Source organism: Rosa rugosa, chromosome 4 (genome assembly GCF_958449725.1).
Source record: "Rosa rugosa chromosome 4, drRosRugo1.1, whole genome shotgun sequence".
In the NCBI taxonomy this organism is placed as follows: domain Eukaryota; kingdom Viridiplantae; phylum Streptophyta; class Magnoliopsida; order Rosales; family Rosaceae; genus Rosa; species Rosa rugosa.
The window spans coordinates 30,677,598-30,696,496 of record NC_084823.1 but is presented as its reverse complement, the minus strand read 5'-3'; the positions used below and the strand labels follow the sequence as shown (position 1 = coordinate 30,696,496).

At 38.3% G+C, this 18,899-nt stretch overlaps 2 protein-coding genes across 3 annotated transcripts; one reads left to right on the top strand and one right to left on the bottom strand.

Annotated features, from left to right (window-relative positions):
• The first annotated feature begins 440 nt into the window (after window positions 1-440).
• LOC133744121 (U-box domain-containing protein 44-like) lies at window positions 441-4,713 on the top strand. The gene is made up of 4 exons (XM_062172258.1): window positions 441-863; window positions 1,489-2,059; window positions 2,163-2,472; window positions 2,978-4,713. Exons 2-4 carry the CDS (start codon window positions 1,505-1,507, stop codon window positions 4,552-4,554), a joined length of 2,442 nt encoding a protein of 813 aa, XP_062028242.1. The 5' UTR covers window positions 441-863; window positions 1,489-1,504; the 3' UTR covers window positions 4,555-4,713.
• A 288-nt stretch (window positions 4,714-5,001) lies between these two features.
• Window positions 5,002-8,150, bottom strand: LOC133744122 (F-box/kelch-repeat protein At5g42350-like). Of its 2 annotated transcripts, XM_062172260.1 has the most exons (3): window positions 7,992-8,150; window positions 7,842-7,891; window positions 5,002-7,240 (listed from the first exon to the last, which is right to left on the bottom strand). In XM_062172260.1, exon 3 carries the CDS (start codon window positions 7,181-7,183, stop codon window positions 5,441-5,443), a length of 1,743 nt encoding a protein of 580 aa, XP_062028244.1. In that variant the 5' UTR covers window positions 7,184-7,240; window positions 7,842-7,891; window positions 7,992-8,150; the 3' UTR covers window positions 5,002-5,440. The 2 variants fall into 2 exon arrangements, with proteins under 2 accessions (XP_062028244.1, XP_062028243.1); XM_062172259.1 differs by lacking the exon at window positions 7,842-7,891 and having other exon boundaries at window positions 7,992-8,149.
• Between the last annotated feature and the right edge of the window lie 10,749 nt (window positions 8,151-18,899).

The following is an 18,899-nucleotide window of genomic DNA, read 5'->3' as shown; positions in this document are numbered from 1 at the left end:
CAAAGAAAAGAAATGGAAACCAAAAACAAAAAGTTTCAATTCAAAAGAAAAAAAAAATGTAAATACACAAATGCCTCTATTTAGTGTTCAAAGATAAATCTAAACGTTTACTGGGTAGAGAGGAGAAAGGTGCGCCATTTGAGAGTCTTAGAGAAAATCACCAATGATTGGGAAGGAGAAAAGAAAAAGAAAAAGAAAAAAGAAAAAAAAAAAAAAAAGGAAAAAGGTAAGAGGAGGCGACGTCGTTTTTGAGGTATTTTTTTAACCGGTAGTTAAAAAAACACAGTTGGGTACTCGCGCGGGCGAAGTGGGGTCGGCGGCTGGTGAAGCTGTTAGCTGTGCTTGAGCTTCACTTGTGTTTTAGAGAGAGAGAGAGAGAGAGAGAGAGAGAGAGAGAGAATAGTCTCTCATTCTTCAGTCAACAAACTTTCTCTCTCCACATACATACAAACAAACAAACAAAGAACCATCAAATGATTTCTCTTCTTCTTCTTCTTCTTCTTCTTCTTCTCTCCTTCCTTCCTTCCTTCTCATTCTCATTCTTGTTGCCAACAAGGCCTCTCTCACCCACAATCCTCCCCTTTTTGGGTTTTTGCCTTTTGCTCTCTCTCTCTCTCTCTCTCTCTCTCCCTCAATTATTAACCCAACTTCTCCACAACATTATCATCAACTCACAACAACAAACACTTCAAAATCAAACAAAACCCTAATTTTGTTTTCCTCTTCCCAAATCGAAATTCGGCTTTTCAATGGAACAACATGGCCTTTATGTGCTCTTCTGCTTTCATCTGTGCAGTTATACTCAGACCTGAATTGGGGTCTCTCTTCCCTATACCAACTTTGACTACAAGTCTATAAACGGGGTATGTATATATATATATATATGCTTCTTGTTACATTTCCTCTTCGGTTTTTTTTTTTTCAAAATAAGAAATGTGTAGCTCTACTTGATGAGGCATCTGTTATTAAGGTTTTATTGTAATTAGATTACCTGAATGGAATATAAACTCTCTTGAGATTACTCAAATCGAAACCTGCTTTGATGAATCTGTATCCACCCTCTGTTATAAGATTTAGTTTTGCAGTGTCCAATTATTCCATTCATCTTTCTTATACCACTTGTTATTCAGTGGGAATCAAATAAATGCTAGGAGGTCATATCAAGCGGTTGATTGATTACTCGTTATATTTCATGGTCTGCTAGAAATAAGAATATGGAATATTTGGTTATGCCTTAACAAACTCATGGGTCTAATAGGGTATTGGTTGAAACATGACATTTTCAAGTTGCATCCCTTTATAGTTTAATATCTGTAATGTTCATCGCAAACTTCAATCCTCCTTGGATGAAAATGGAATCGCCCCAAACAACCTTTTCATTCGTTTTGTTATGATTTGTCTCTTAGTTTCAAATTGATTTAGTTGTATCGATAGATTTACAATTACTGCAAATTTGGTTCATCTTTCTGCTAAATTGCTATGTTGCAGTTGGTGATTAGCTGAGATGGCTGAAAGCTGGCAGGGGAGTTATGACGCCGGCAGCCAGTCAGATGACAGCTATAGATTTGAGAGGCTGCACATTGAGCCTATTTATGATTCATTCTTTTGCCCCTTAACGAAGCTAGTTATGCGGGACCCCGTTACCTTAGAAAATGGGCAAACATTTGAACGCGAAGCAATTGAAAAGTGGTTCAGGGAGTGCAGGGAGAGTGGAAGGAATTTACAGTGCCCACTCACACTAAAAGAATTAAAAAGCGCTGAATTGAAGCCGAGCATAGCTTTGCGAAACACCATTGAAGAGTGGAGTGCTAGGAATGAAGCTGCTCAGCTTGATATGGCTCGTAAATCATTGAATTCGAGCAGTTCAGAAGATGATATTCTTTTGGCCTTGGAGTATGTCCAGCAAATCTGCAACAAAAGCAGATCAAATAAGCACATTGCACGAAATACAGGATTGTTGCCCATGATCATTGACATGTTGAAGAGCAGCAGTCGTAGAGTTAGGTGTAAATCTTTGGACACCCTAAGAATTGTTGTAGAGGACGATTCTGAAAATAAGGTAGTTCTATATGTTTCGCTTTCTTTTTTTCCAAATAAATTTTTCTGGTTTCCCCGTATATTTGCTATGATAGACCCTGTTATTAAATTTTCTTTGGTTGTAGGAAATATTGGCAGAGGGGGACACTGTACGCTCAATAGTAAAGTTCTTGTCTCATGAGCAATCTAAAGAGAGAGAGGAAGCTGTCTCTTTGCTATATGAACTATCCAAATCTGAAGCCTTATGTGAGAAGGTTGGTTCAATTCCCGGAGCAATTCTTATGTTGGTTGGAATGACAAGCAGCAAATCAGATAACATTTTGACTGTTGAGAAAGCTGAGGAAACATTAGAGAATCTGGAGAAGTGTGAGAACAATGTGCTTCAGATGGCTGAAAATGGTAGACTGCAGGCTCTTCTGACACAAATTCTTGAAGGTACTTGCACTTCTCTTAAACTTGATGCTTTTCTCTATGACAGCTAAACGCAGGACAGCAAAACAGGCAAAATACTCCTTGGCTAATTTCTCTCATATTAAACAGGCCATAGCTGTATATAGGGTGAATAAGCATCTCCCATTGTATTTGTTTCAGAAGAAGTCTAAAAAGTCCTCTTGATGTGAATAACATCCTTCTTACGGGACAACTTTTTATTAGTTTTAACCGTAATACTTTTGTTGCTGTCCATCCCCTAACTTCATGATGTAAACTCTTGTGCAAATTATTACATCTCTGCCATGTCTGACCAAGTACTTTGGTGTTATATCTATTGAGGGGATAATTGGGAAATTCCTCATGGACTTCTGGTTTAAGTTTGAGCTGTACTTGTCTGTTCATTTTTCTAGGTAATTTAAACCGGGATATTCCTGTTTTATCTTTCTCATACTATGTTTCTCTGGTTAATATGTGAAGCATCAACCTTTTTCCTTGATTGTGATTGCAGGCCCCCCAGAAACTAAACTATCGATGGCTAATTTCCTTGGCAACCTGGTTTTGGACAATGATGTAAAGGTCCAAGTGGCTAAAAGTCTGGGTTCATCTTTGATCAATATCATGAGAAGTGGTAATATGCAGTCAAGAGAAGCTGCTTTGAAAGCTCTAAACCAAATTTCATCTTGTGAGGCAAGTGCCAAGGTGCTGATAGAGGCAGGAATACTTCCATCTCTGGTCAAAGACCTCTTTACTGTTGGCCCTCATCAGCTTCCTATGCGACTCAAAGAGGTTGCTGCAACAATTCTTGCTAATATTGTTAACTCAGACTATGACTTTGATTCCATATTAGTTGGACCTGATCACCAGACTCTAGTCTCAGAAGACATAGTCCACAACCTACTACATTTAATTAGCAACACAGGCCCAGCAATCGAGTGCAAGCTTCTCCAGGTTCTTGTTGGACTCACTCTCTCTCCCTCTACTGTTTTGAGTGTTGTTGCCGCCATTAAAAGCTCTGGCGCCATTATTAGTTTGGTGCAGTTTATTGAAGCTCCACAAAAGGAGTTGCGTGTGGCTTGCATTAAACTTCTCCAAAACCTCTCCCCACACGTGGGTCAGGAACTAGCTGACGCTCTACGTGGCACAGTGGGCCAACTTGGCAGCCTAATCAAAGTAATATCAGAAAATATTTCAGTCACTGACGAGCAAGCAGCAGCCATTAGCCTCTTAGCTGAACTTCCGGAGAGGGATCTGGGCCTCGCCCGACAAATGCTAGATGAAGGTGCCTTCCAACTGGTGTATTCCAGAGTAGTTAAGATACGACAAGGAGGGACTAAGGGGGGCCGCTTTGTCACACCATTTCTAGAAGGGCTTGTACGGGTTCTAGAAAGGGTTACTCTTGTGTTGGCTGATGAGCAAGATGCAATTACACTCTGCCGTGAGCTTAATGTTGCAGCCCTTTTCATTGAGCTTCTTCAATCCAATGGACTGGACAATGTACAGATGAGTTCTGCCGCAGCATTGGAGAACTTATCACAAGAATCCAAAAATTTGACAAGATTTCCCGAGTTGCCTACCCCTGGTGTTTGTGCCTCAATTTTCCCATGCTTTAGCAAGCAACCTACCATAAATGGACTGTGTCGGCTTCACCGTGGCACATGCTCACTTAGAGAAAGTTTTTGTCTCTTGGAAGGACAGGCTGTGGACAAATTGGTAGCTCTACTTGACCACACAAATGAGAAGGTGGTTGAAGCAGCCCTTGCAGCATTGTCTACTTTGTTGGATGATGGGGTTGATATTGAACAAGGGGTTTTGGTATTGTGTGAAGCAGAGGGAGTCAGACCCATTCTAGATGTGTTACTAGAGAAACGGACAGAGAATCTGAGGAGGAGGGCAGTTTGGGTAGTTGAGAGACTATTGAGGAGTGATGAGATAGCCTATGAAGTGTCTGGAGATCCAAATGTGAGTACTGCACTTGTTGATGCATTCCAGCATGGTGACTATCGAACCCGACAGATTGCCGAACGTGCTTTGAAGCATGTTGACAGGTTACCAAACTTCTCTGGAGTGTTTCCAAGTGCAGGATAGCAAGCTTCTAGTGGTTTGTTGTGTGGTTTGCAAAGCTGCAAATGGGACGGTATATATTGCTGTATACAGATTTTTCATTTGTTTTCAAAGTGTTCATTTGTTCTTAAGAATGATATGACAATCAACTTTGGTTTCTGTTTATGAACTTCATCTTGTGTAGCACTGGGGGTACTCATCTCTCATTGATTTAATAGTTTTGTACTTTTTGAGAGAATTATTTTAGTAAAACTGAATAATATTGGTATACCATGTTTTGAACTCCCGTTCAAGTTCTCCCCATGTCAGACGGTACATGTTTCCTGACATTAAAATTTGCATTGGATGCCAAAAAAATACAACCTAAAATTGCCAATTGAGATTAACAGTGTTTTAAACTGATGCTCTTTAAAATTGACCAACCTAGTACCAGATACCCAAGATCGGAAGATCCTACTGTGAAAAGGCAAGTGCCCGAAACTATTGATAATTTATTGCAAGAAAGCCACCAATAAAATTCAATACAATAACAAGAGCACACAAATTCAATTTGGTTTCAACATATGAGGTGGAAAAATTAACAAAGCGTCGGAACTTAAATTACAGAATCAATATTTGCATGTTGGTGAAGAAATTACATCCAAGAGCACATGAGGATGAGAATGGGCATACCAGATTGCTGTCTTCAGTGTTTTCTTAAGAAACTCATTGAAATCTATCACCAAGATACACATCAACTGTACCCAAAGAAATAAAGGATACACAAAGGTACGCCCCAGAATGGTGTGCTCTTGGATTTGCCAGCAGCAGGTACGCCCCAAAATGGTCTTGTGAGAAGGAGGTCATGATCATGTGTGTAATTTCCTGTTTCTGTGAATTACAACATACAGAGGATACAGCCACCTGTAATTTACAGATGTAGCACAGCCATTGATTTTGTCATGCATGAAGAAGCATCCAGTTCACGAGTAACATGGTTCCTTGAGATATGACTCCATTTCATCTCCATGTCAGACACATCGCATACAGTGAAAAAATCCAATACTTGACCAAATATTTTGAACATCTCAATGCCAAATATCAGATTTCCATTTGCAACAAACCCAGCATTCCAGTCCATTGGAGCATCAGGATGCACAGAGACCTCGTACCAGTTGAGATACATGAGATCTAGCTCCCATAATTTTCTAACAGCCTTGTTTCTCCGGCCTATTTGACCATCCCCTTCACACCACAAGACAGAGAGCATGAAAAGCCGGCCATTACAAGATACCAGTTTTGGGTAATATTCATGAACACGGGGTGGGAAGGGAGTGGTTTGGATCCCAACCCAGAAATCCCGTTCTATGTCATATCCTGCAAGCTTGTCAGTTTCAGAATAGACATAAAACATCCCATTACAAACTACCCCAGAAGAAATGACCCCAAAGTCCAAAGGCAGCCTTTGAATTTCTGTCCATTTATTTGATATAGAATCATATATTTCTCCAGAATCCAAAGGCTCATCCCATGGTCCAAGACCACCTACAGCAATAAGCACAAATCTTCTATAACCCTTCATGCCTGAGGGATCATTTTTATGTTTGATAAACTTGTATGACTTTCTACTGGTCAAGATTGAAGATTCATTTCCATCAACTGCATATCTACTTTGACGCCTCAGGGACAGCCTGTGAGGATCTTCATAAACATCTGACACCCCACCAACCCGGGACCTGGGGATACGTCTATCTTGTCGATTGTGATGGCTTTGAATGATTGAAAAATCAAAACTGACCTCAGAAACTCCTAAAATAGGCATTGATCTTGCATGCTTCATAGATGCAACTTTACGCCAAGACTTAGTTAAGGGACTAAACATCATCACCCCTTTGTGCGTCTTAAATGAGCTCCTATCCAGCCTCCCAGAGTTGTTCAAGCTAGAACAGCCTCCAACAATATAAATATCATCCTGGATGCTAGCAACAGAAAACATGAATCTTCCCTTTAGAATATCAGCATCTATCCCATGCCATTGGTTTTGAGACACATCCAATGCATGTATCACACCAGAGCAATAACCATCTTTAACAGCACCAAACAGAAACAACCATGGATTCAGATGTGAACCTTCCCGTCTCATATGAAGGAATCGAGGAGTAGTGGTCAACCGTTTCCATTTCTTACACACAAGGCGTGCGGTCATGAGACTAGTTAGTGGGAGCCTCACCAAGCACAGTTCAAGGATATCATCTGGAAGAAATATGTGCATTCTGCTATGTCTTACTGATTCTTCAAGCTCAAATTCCTTTCTGTTATGCTTCTTCCAAAATCGCTCCCTCATCCCATACGAGAAGCAATCCACTCCAGATTCCTCAGTGCCACATATAGGTCGGTATCCCTTTCCTTCATCACTGGCACTCGACCTCCTCCTGGTACTTGGATCCCCAAACTCATCACCTGTGTCAGCACCTACTTTGCAACCCCCACCCCTACCATACAAGGTAAGACATCTCAACGATATCCCCTTCAAATCATCCTCCTCTTCTCCTCCAGATTTCTGACCCTTCTTCCTCAACTTCTGGCTAACAGTTCTCATCAGACGCCTTGATACCCTCAAAGCTGCAAAATCTTGATGAAGAGATTCTTCATCAGATAGTCTCTCCGAATACATTCTGTTCTTTAGTCATTGAAAGGAAAAGCATACACAGTCTTGCCAATGTCATGAACCCTGGTGGAAGAGAAAGCATATGCATAAGATTCTCATCAAGAACGCAAGCCCAGACAAGGAAAGTAAAGACACATGTCTACATATACTCATGGCTTTCCAAATCTTAGTCATAATACAAGCAATGAAGCCACGTACCACATACTCAACATCAGTCGAACAATATCATTGAAAAACAAGCAACAAACATGATAAATCGAGACATTTCTACTTTCAGTAAATTAAAACTCAACAAACACTGTGACTCTAATTTGAGACCAACATCCGATCCAATCACAAAGGCCAGAAATTTAAAACCTTAGCAATTTCAGCATTCAAAAATACTTTCACAGAAGAAAAAAAATAAAATTGAAACACAATCACAAAGTGCATTACTCTCATCCATTCCAGTTTTCTCAGCAACCAAACAAAGAGCAAAAGATTACCAATTTCCAAATAAAACGAGACTACAATACAAACATAGAAAAGAAAAGCGAACAAGACGAAATCGATGACAAATCAATAATACCTACTGTACCTAATCCTCCACTAACACAAAAATCAAAATTGAAATAAAAGAACGAAACTTTATGCATTGGGTTGCCTAATAAAGGTTGCAGCTTACTGAAATCAACACCCTTAGCCCCATTTTTGCAGATACATATGCAGAGAGCTCTGTAGTGGTTGCAGAGAAATTAAGGAGATGAAGATGCAATTAGGAAAGAAGCAGGGTTGGATTGAATTGAAAGGCAAAAGAAGGAAAAGCAGAACTTACATGAGCATTAGGGGCATTGGCCATGGAGAACAGCGATCTGGGCGATAATGGAAAAGAAGGTAAAGGAAGGAGGAGAAACATAAAGAAGCTCAATCAATGTGAGAAAGCGAAAGATGGATTCTTTAGATGGGAATGAATTTTTGGAGTTTTTTAATGGAAAGAGGAGCCTTAAATAAAGAATGAAGTGACCCGAAAAGAAGGAAACAATTATATAATTGTCTATTTTAGAGAGCTTGGTCGGGGCTGTGGTCATTTGTAGTCCTGGTCTCAACTCTCAATTACTCCATTTATGTTCAAAATTTGTATCAATTGTTCTTTTTCTCTTTTTAAACTAAAGAGAATTTGAATTTGATTTCATATAGAAAAAAAGAAAAGAAAAAAACTTTGTATCAATAGTCAAACATTTAACATGTTGAAAGTTTAATTTTTGTTTAAATATTTTTTTTTTTGTTGATCGGGTTTCTGGTGGAGATTCTGTGCTCCGAGCAATCACTCTTAGTGTTTGGCTCGACCGAGAAATGACACGATTTTCACTATTACGCATTATATTTTGTCAGGATTGTCAATTATGGTTCAAATGTGGCAGCTACCCCTGGTTGAGGCAATTGAAGACCATATGCTTTGGCTCTCATTGGCAGCTTGCTTGGTAGTTTTCTATCTTAACTTGGGAATTTATGATTACATAGATGTACTATAATTGAGACTTTTATAATTGGTGGCATTGTCCACGTAACGACACTTTATAATATTTCTTATTAGGATTTAAGCTTGGTAATCTCATTCTAGTTCATTAACCCTACTAAAGAATCAAATTTGACTCCGTCCTAAACCACATTGACCCTCTAAGACCCGACAACTTTTATGTTACATTATTGTAGATCAACTCCCGTTTAAAATATATGTATCTCTCCCTCAAGGTAGGGAAATGTTATGGACTAGTCTAAGTATTTTGTAAATATAGCAACTAGCAAACCATGTATCCGCACAACCTTGCACAAAGTAAATAGCCCAAAAAACCATAACCCCTAGATGACATTCATAAATGATTGTAGTTGTCGTAGTCACAAACAACAATGTCATCGCCGCCATATGCAGGCAAAAATCTTTGCCTATAGCCATTGCCAAAGGTACAGTACATCCCACCACAATAGGTTACCCACGCCAAAATATATAACCTGAAGTACGCCATCATCCACCGTAACTAGGCATTTGATAATCACACTTGCCATTATTAGTAATGGTGTCTAAGCCATCACACCTCATCTAATCGAAACAACCAGCATCTTGTTCCTCCACGTTAGAACCCTTGTCATATAGTCATCACCAAAGACACAATCATTACTCTTAAATGTATTGAAATAACATCACACATCTCCATCAATACCACTACAATAAGTTATCCAAGTCAAAACATAAGACCCTAAGTGCGCCCTCGCCCATCGTGATTGCATACTTGATAACCGGGCTTGCCATTATTAGTAATGGTGTCCAAGCCACCACTTCCTCTAGTCAAAACAATCAACATCTCATCTCCGAAGAGTTTAGAGCATCCATTGTTGACAATATAAATGCAATATGTGTACAGAAATTTTTTGTTATAATTTGTTTCATATAAAAAAAAGAGAGGAGAAAATAAGAGTATAAATACTGAAATCACTTCGAAAATAGGGTTGTTAATAGGGGAGGAGATCTAAGAGCAAATTGAAAGGTTTGAATAGACTCACCCTTTCGACACAATTTGAAATCCACATGAAATAAAGCAGGTCACTTGCATGTCCACCCACCAACACAAACTGAATCCGTCTAATCTGTTTTGTTAAAAGAGTCTCGTCAGGTTGTAGATAACTCAAATACAGGCATGCCACATTTAAAATAAGTAACTTTAAATGTATTTAAGGATTCAAAGTCTGGGATGGGTCAATGTGGAAGTTATGCACTATTGCTTCAAGATTTCACTCACTTTTTGTAGCAAAATGTTTAGGAAAACCAATCAGTGGTCATTTAATTAGAACTCGTTTCAATATTTAACTCACTATGTTTTAAAGATATCACTTAACTCACTCACTTTAAAATCCGTTATTCACATAACTTATTGTCGTTAAATCTCCTGTTAAAAGTCATTAAAGTTGAGGGTATATTTGTCAAAATACTAATAAAATACATTCCCAACTTGAAGAAAAATGACAGGTTTTTTTTTTTTTTCAAATTAAAGTTTTTTTTTTTTTTTACAAGATTCATATTTTATTAGAAATTTTCAAAAAACTATAAATATTTTTTTTTTGGGAAGTGATTAGACTAGGCCTAGCAAACGGGTTACCAACTCGTTAACAGCCTGAAACTGGCATGTTTAAAACTCATCCGTTTCTGTCCATTAAGATTTCAGGTTGAAAATATACCAACCCGTTAGGACATCCATCGTTACCAATATTGATGCAATATGTGTAAGAATTTTTTGCTATAATTTTTTTCACATAAAAATATGTGAAAATAAGAGTATAAATACTGAAATCACTTCAAAAATAGGGTTGTCAATAAACAACAAACTTCTCTTCTATAAACAACAATTTGTCAATTCAAAAAAAAAAAAAACAACAATTTGTTGTTTGCATTCCAATAAACAACAAGCTTCTCTTCTTCTGTTTTTTTTTGTCAACTTTTCCTTGTTCAACAAATCATCCATCATTCCAGAAGCTCGGGAATTTGCAGAATGTCTTTGCCTTAAGGTGGAGATCAAAATATTATCCTAAGTTTTCTAATTATCTATTCAATCTTTTGGCATCCAACTTATCAAACAAATTGTCTTCAAGAGATTTCCCAAGCTGGAATTCTTTAATTACATCATGAACAAGGATTTCAACTTCAACCACATTCTCATATTCCACCAATGCTTTCCCAGTAAATTTAAACTCCGAACATGAAGGCTCATGTATAATTATATTTTTTACCATTAGCGTGCAACATCCAACAGTAGGTGCAGTGATTTCATCATCCCTAACATGTCCAGGTTTTAAAGCCAATGTATCGATAAGATATGTAGCAATTGATCATTGCTTAATTATAAGATTTGGACTGGTAAAATCGATTGTGTATTGTTGCTTGATAGTGCTTTACTCTCCTCGCGGTGTCAAATTATGAAATGTCATAACTGCTGCAATCTTTCAGGGTCATGTATTTTCTTTTTCTGGTAATCGAATCTTCCTAATATGCGAGCTATTTAACATGAGAATTACGTTCTAACATCCAGGAATGGGACAGTGTAGAGTCTGACTTGTATCTCCAATGTTGATGACAACGTCACTTGGGTAGATTCGATTTTTGAACATTCCATTCTTTGTGTTCTTGTCACGGCCTATAAATTATCCAGTGGTTCAATGCAATAGCGTGATAACCTCCACCTTTTTACCATCCACATATGCCCATTTATTTTTATTCTCTTATCCGCTTCTTGCAACTTCTCTTTTGCCCTTCATGTTTTTTTTCCTCTTATACTCATCATCGAGCCATATATTTATATCTCGAAAGTTGTAATTTTTTAAGTTCTTTATTGCATGCTCACTTTCAAACTTTTCTTGCTATTCTTTCCAAAAAAAAAATTATAAGTGTTGCCTCACGATGAATGAAATGAGTATCTACATGCTATGCGTACATTGTTGCAAACTCCTCTTGTTCGGGATTCAAATTTACTGCTATCTCATCATAAATTACTTTTACCATGAGGCTCGTATGGAGGTGGAAAAATGAGACGCTTATGAGATAAAGTAATCCATAGCATAGATTTATCAATAATGTTTGGCCTTTTAACTTTAGTTTTACATTCATCTTCATCTGGGAATGTATAATCATCCCCAGCATCTGAAGTCAACCCTAAATCTTGAACTTTCAGTGAAACTTATAAGGGAAAAATACATGTACAAGGCTATCACACAAAAAAAACAAGGAAAAAAATGTGTGAATAGAAGGAAAAAAAAAAAGTTGAATGTTGCTTGTTCGGAAAAAAAAAATTAAAAGAATCGAAAAGCAAAATTTCCTTGGATTTGATATTTTATGTTGTAATTGTTGAGGGTTAGAATAAAGTAAAATGCCCAAAAAGATGACATTTGGCCTTGAAAAAGAAAATATTACTTTCTTCATGTGTTGAGTTGATTACCTTGAAGAAATATCAAGATTCTCACATCTCTTATACCATTTATTATGCTCTGCTAAATTTCTTTAGAATCATTGTGATTTCTCTTTCCGTTCTTTCTTTAAACCTTAACCCTTGGCCCATAAACTCTTTTTGAACATATCTTTTTGTTCTTTCTTTAATTTCAATGTTATAATGGGGCCAAGGGTTAGGATGAGCCTATGGCTTAATTTTATGGGTCATATCTTTTTGTTCGTGAAATCTAAATAAAAACAAAAAGATATATTCAAAAAGAGTTTTTTTGTCATACTTTCTACGTGAGTTGTTTGTTTTACATATATATCCATTGAGTATATCCATATGAGAAATTAAGTTGAAGCTTGTTTGAACCATGTGGATGTTGAGTTTTCTTTTGTTGCATTTGTTCTGATTGTCTTTGCATGATATTTTAAGCATGATGTTTATCAAAATAAATTATTTTTTAAGTGAGATTGTGGGTTTTATACTATGAATGTTTAAATAGCTTGTTGACTATATGCGTGCGCGTTAATGAGATGTTTGGATGACATTAGGTATGTGTCTTGCGTAGTTAGTTTTCTTCGTTTGCTAGGAACTAGCAAAGCTTAAGTATGGGGGTATTTAATAGGAGCATTTTATGCGACGTTCATAATGATAATGATAATCCCTATGTTATCAAATAATTTCAGAAAAAAAATATTTTTCAGGTTAGAAATGTATTTTAATAATATTTAGACAAATATACTCTCAACTTTAACGGCTTGTAAAGTGAGTTAAGTGTCGAACATATCAAAACTCAGCAAACTTTAGTCATTAGTTTCCATGTTTTAAATTGGTTAAGTGGTGGACCTTTTGTATGGATTTAAATAGTTATTAAATACCTGACACAACTTGTGTATTAAACCGGGTTAGGTGGATCAACGCCAGTCATTCATTAATAAACAGGTTGAGGTTAAGTTTGAGTCTTTTGCAATTCTAACACCATTTTTGAATCAAAGAAATTACTTATCATTAATCGATGGCTCAAGTGAGCTGTTTACAATCATTCTCAAGTACATCTAAGATGTCTTCTGTGTCTGACTAAACCAAACTACACCTTGATCAGCTTCAAAACCCAAGCCTGCTAGGCAATGAGCCACATTGTTGCATGCTCTAGGAGTGTAAACCAGCTTCACTCCTTGCAGCTTCTTCCAAGATTGATGAATGTCATCCACAAGACTTCCATTTGCTAGCAATTCATAGTTAGCTTCTTGAATTTCTTGAATGGCTGCCATACAGTCACTCTCAACAATCACATCTTTAGCTTGTAACAAGTATAGCATATCAAAGCCTTCTCTAATTGCAAGAAGTTCACCCTGCTTGGGAGAGGCCGTGCATGGTACTGGACGAGCAAAAGCCGCAATAAACTGACCATTAAAGTCACGGAGTACTCCTCCAATTCCTCCCTTGTTTTGGTCTGGTATGAAGGCCGCATCCACATTCATCTTGAGGTAACCCTGAGCAGCTGGTTGCCATTGCACTCTTTTCTGTTTTACTATTTTGCTGGGACCAGGCCTAGCTTTGTGGAAATCTTCCAACCATGTGAAGCTACTTAGCATCACTTCCTGCGCCGTTTGCTGAGTACCCGACCACAAAGCATTGTTTCTATTTTTCCAAAGAGCCCATATAATCATCAAGAGCTTTTCAAAAATTGCCGGCTGAAGGCCTATAGCTCTTTCAAGCATCCACTCCTCGAAAGTAATATTAGGTAGTATGCTATTACCTAAATTAAAGGGTGGAGATGAAATGATCTGGTTGGCAATTGGATACTTACAGAATAGGTGGGAAGTGTCCTCCATTCTATGAGTGCATAACAAGCAGTTTGCCTCTCTGGTGTATCCTTTAGTGAGTAATCTGTCTCTTGTGGCCAAGAAATTGTTGCAGGCCCTCCAAACACATATTTGTACCTTTCCCAAGACTCTAGCTTTCCACAGTTTCTTCCATAAATCCATAAATGGATCTCCATGAGAGGTTGAGGTGAGAACCTGTTGAAGAGCTTGTTGTCTTGCAATCCAATACGCGGACTTAACAGAGTAGAAGCCTCTTTTCTCGGGACCCCATATAAGTCTATCCTTGCTAGGTTTTTGACTTAAGGGTATACACAATATTCTAGTAGCAATATCCTCAGGAAAAAGAGTTTGCACCGTAGATGGGATCCATTTCCTAGTACTAGCATTAATTAAGTCTGATACCTTCTCAAAGGTTGTATTTGCAGGCCTCTGAATCTGGAATTGGTTTGCAATTGGAATCCATCTATCTGACCATATGTTTACTAGGTTCCCCTCTCCAATCTTCCATTGTAGGCCTGGGCATAGTCGGGCCGGGTCGGTTTCAGGCCCAAACCGAAGTCGAACCGATCCAATCGGAAATACCATTTTTGACACCGAACACCATATTGTTGCTAGCTGGGCCGAAAATTCGGTTGGGCCGAATTCTGGAATCGGGGCGGGTCGGTTTCGGTTTTAATATGGGCCCAAATTTTCATTTTCAAGCCCAATGTGAAATATTATTTCTAGGCATATTATAGTCAATTTTCAGCCCATAATGACTTTTTCAGTCTATTTTCACTTTCAGTCTTTCACAAACGTGAAAAGAAGCATCACAAAATCCAAGCACTTGCAAAATCTAAGCACACTAACATTACAAACATATTCAAAATCCAAGCACTCAAACTTGCAAAATCTAAGCATGAATGGATGATAACCTAAAATTTCAACCATAACTCATAACATGATAACATCATAACTCAGCACATCTGCAAATGCATCAATCATCATATTATGTTATCAACATTTCAAACCTGCAAATGCATCACCATCACAGAAAAACATGCAGCAAATGATAACCATTTCAAAATTCAAACCTGCAAAAGACTTAGACCCAAATCTAAGCAATTCAAACGAATCAAACCTGCAAATTATCAAACCTAAAATTTTAGACATCACTAAGCAGTTCAAGTGTCCAACATTAGTCTCTCAAGTAAGTTCAAAGCAATGAAGCTAAATAAGTTAAGTTATTACAAACCGAATAGCTAGCATTGTAGGGAAAAAAAAAAAACATTGCTGCCATCAAAAACAGGCCTTCAGCAGCTCAACTCATCATGCCATCATCACAAGCAGTTCATTCCTCAGATGCCACCTGAGTAACCCCTGATTCTAGTTCAAGAAAAAGAAAACAGATAAAAGAACATGTATTAGACAAAAAAAAAACTAAAAAATATATGCAAATAGTCAAATACATATAATGACTGAAATTAAACAAACTTTTACCTGATTCAAGCTTTTCCAGCTCACCATACATCTCCAACTCAGTTCTAGTAGGTTCTTGATATAATTGGGCGACACCATTAGCCCTTAACTAGTCACTGCAGCAAACCAAGCATTCAACCATCTTTGGTGTCAAGCTAGCCGTAAAAGGATCGATAACCCTTTTACCAAGGCTGAAAGCACTCTCGGATGCCACTGTTGAAGCTGAAACTCCAAACACATCTCTAGCCATTTGGGACAGAATAGGGTACCTCGGTGCATTCTCTTTCCACCAGTCCAATAATGGAAAATCCTTATTTGAAGGGTCCTCAGAAGCCTCTAACAGATACTTGTCAACCTCATTTTTAATCTCCACAACATCTTTCTCTTGTCTTAACATCATAAACTCATGCATGGTTTGAGCATGGCTGTCCTCTTCAGAAGCATCCGCAACTGCAGTGTCAAATTTGGGAATGGTTGCATGAGCAGAAGCTTGGGCAGCTTCTGGATCAGCCTCCAAATACTCTTGAAACATGTCCAAAAAAAGGCTTTTGATCTCAGCAACAGCGTCTACAACCATCTCCTTGTCTTGCATCAGCTTGGGAAAGAAATATTGAAGATAAAGCAACTTGTATTGAGGATCCAAGACAACAGCAATCATGAGAACCTTGTTCATGTCTTCCATTTTCCTCCAATACTTGTCGAACTTCTTCTTCATAGATGTCCCAATGCTTACTAATAGATGATCATCGCTGCAAATGCATTTGTCTAGCTCTTGGACAATGGTGCACATCCACAACAAGGGCTGATTTGCTGTGACAACCTTGGTTCCACTAAACTTAAGTGTTGCATCATAAAAAATCTTCAGAAACTTCACCAACCTTACTGCCTTGTCCTAATCAGTAGCAAGTGGAGGCCCATCCCTCTTCTTGCCGCCAACCCTTTCTTGAAAATAACTTTCAAATTGAGAATCCTCATCCTCCAATCTCAGAAATGCCTTTCTAAACTTAACAGCAATGTCCAACATAAAATAAGTGCTGTTCCACCTAGTACAAACATCCAACGGAACTATGGACACATTAGAATCTACTTTTTCTTGCGAAGCACACTTTCTAAACTTCTCCAATCTTGCAGGAGAAGACCTGATATATTTGACACAGTTCCTAATGGCATCGATGGATGAATCCAACTCCTCCATGCCATCCTTAACAATTAAGTTAAGGATATGGCAGCAGCACCTCATGTGCAAAAACTGACCATTTAAGACCAGCTCCTTCCAATTTCCTATCTTTTCCGTCATATAATCGAGGGCCACCTGATTAGGGCTAGCATTATCGACAACTATGGTAAAAACCTTTTCTATTCCCCATCCTATCAAGCATGACTCCACAAGCTTCCCAATAGTCTTACCCTTATGGTTAGGAATGACAATGAAATTCAAGATCCTCTTGTGTAAAACCCAATTTTCATCGATGAAGTGGGCTGTGAGAACCATATAATTGACATTTTGGATCGAAGTCCAAGTGTCAGTGGTGAGGGAGACTCTCTGAGAGTAGGTGGCTAAAATGTTTTTAATCCTAGTCTTCTCACCTTGGTAGAGATCCCAGATATCTCTAACTACTTGCCTACGGGAAGGTGGTTTAAATAAAGGCTGAGTTACCTTCACAAAATCAATAAAACCTGGTGCCTCGACAAAACTAAAGGGTAACTCATCCCTAATGATCATTTTAGCACAAAACATTCTAGACTTGCTTTCTTCATACCCAAGTGCAGTAATATTACCTCCATTATCAGCATAATCAAATACCAGATGCTTCTGTTTCTTCGACGGTATGTATAAGGGACACTTCCGGCAGGCATACAACATGTGGTTCCTCATACTTGAAGTCCCATTCGACTTGGAGTGCACATAATATGTTTGCGGGCAGTAGTTGCATTTTGCTCGAGGCTTATCCATCTTCGAACCATCAGGATTGGTGAGCTTAGTGAAGTGATCCCAAGCTATGCTCTTGTTCTTCCTTTTAGGCGCAGAGTCAGCTGCAGGTTGCTCAGATGCTGCAGTATCAGTAGTAGTTGCAGTAGTAGAAGCAGGCTGGGCTAATGGAACAACTCCCATAGCTGCTGCAGGATCCAGCTGGGATTGAGTGGTGCCTATGCTTGATCCAGGTGGAGTTCCTTGAGTTCCTTCCATCATCTGCAAAAAATATCGAACACAATTTTAGCCTCAGATGTTCTAAAAAGGCTGAAGAAACAATTTATTTAACTATATGCAGTAAGCCATAAAGCCAATAACAAATGAAACAAATCAGAACAATATCCCAACAAAAACAAATCAAGTCAGAAACAAATCATAAATCAAGTTCATAATCTGAGCAAACAACAATAAAAAACAAATCAAGTTCGTGAAACAAATCAGAACAATATCCCAACAAAAACAAATCAAGTCAGAAACAAATCATAAATCAAGTTCATAATCTGAGCAAACAACAATAAAAAACAAATCAAGTTCGTGACCTTAATTAGTTAATTTCATAATCTGAGCCCAATAGCCAATACAATCAAAAACAAAACCCACAAACACCAACAATCAACAATCGGTTGCAAAGTAGAAACCAAAGTTGTAAAACCCACAAACAATATCAGAAATCAAAGCAGAAAACTAGAAAACCCTAAATCTAAATTCCCAATTAGACAAACATGCATCACATACCGGAGCCCGGAGAAGATAGAGACATCGAAGAAGTGGGAGACGTCGGAGATGGCTGAGAGAGACGCCGGAGATGGAGATCCGTGGTGTTCGTTCGTAGAGACTGAGATCGCCTGTGTTGAGAGATAGAAACCAAAGTTGTAAAACCCACAAACAATATCAGAAATCAAAGCAGAAAACTAGAAAACCCTAAATCTAAATTCCCAATTTCATTAATTTCATCACATACCGGAGCCCGGAGAAGAGAGAGACGTCGGAGAAGAGGGAGACGTCGGAGATGGCTGAGAGAGACGCCGGAGATGGAGATCCGTGGTGTTCGTTCGTAGAGACTGAGATCGGCAGATCGCCTGTGTTAAGAGAAAGCGACTCGAGAGAAAGTGAGATCTGAGATGACTAGATGAGTGAGAATGTGAGATCGGTATTAGGTTTTCTTTTAGATGAATAGATTCAGTGAGGTAAGGTGTACTGAAAGAAAAAATAAAACCAATCAAATATTGACACATAATATAAATTATATATTTTTAATATATATTAGGAAATTCGGTCGGGTCGGTTTTCAACCGGTCGGAAACAAGTTCAACACCGATTCCGACCCGTATACAGTCGGTTTCGGTTCGGAAAATATGGGTTTTTTCCCTTCCTAATTCGGTTCGGAAACCGAACCATAGTTTTCGGTTCGAAACGGTCGGAAAACCGTTTGTGATTCGGTTATGCCCAGCCCTATTCCATTGTACTCTAGCCTTTAGTATAGGTCTTCCATTGATAATGCTCGTCCA

Bases quoted from the DNA above. Each gene is read 5' to 3' on its own strand.
- LOC133744121 (XM_062172258.1), top strand. From the start codon at position 1,505: ATGGCTGAAAGCTGGCAGGGGAGTTATGACGCCGGCAGCCAGTCAGAT. The intron at 2,060-2,162 runs GTAGTTCTATAT...CTTTGGTTGTAG, and splicing joins AGGACGATTCTGAAAATAAG to GAAATATTGGCAGAGGGGGA. The intron at 2,473-2,977 runs GTACTTGCACTT...TTGTGATTGCAG, and splicing joins TCTGACACAAATTCTTGAAG to GCCCCCCAGAAACTAAACTA.
- LOC133744122 (XM_062172260.1), bottom strand. From the start codon at position 7,183: ATGTATTCGGAGAGACTATCTGATGAAGAATCTCTTCATCAAGATTTT.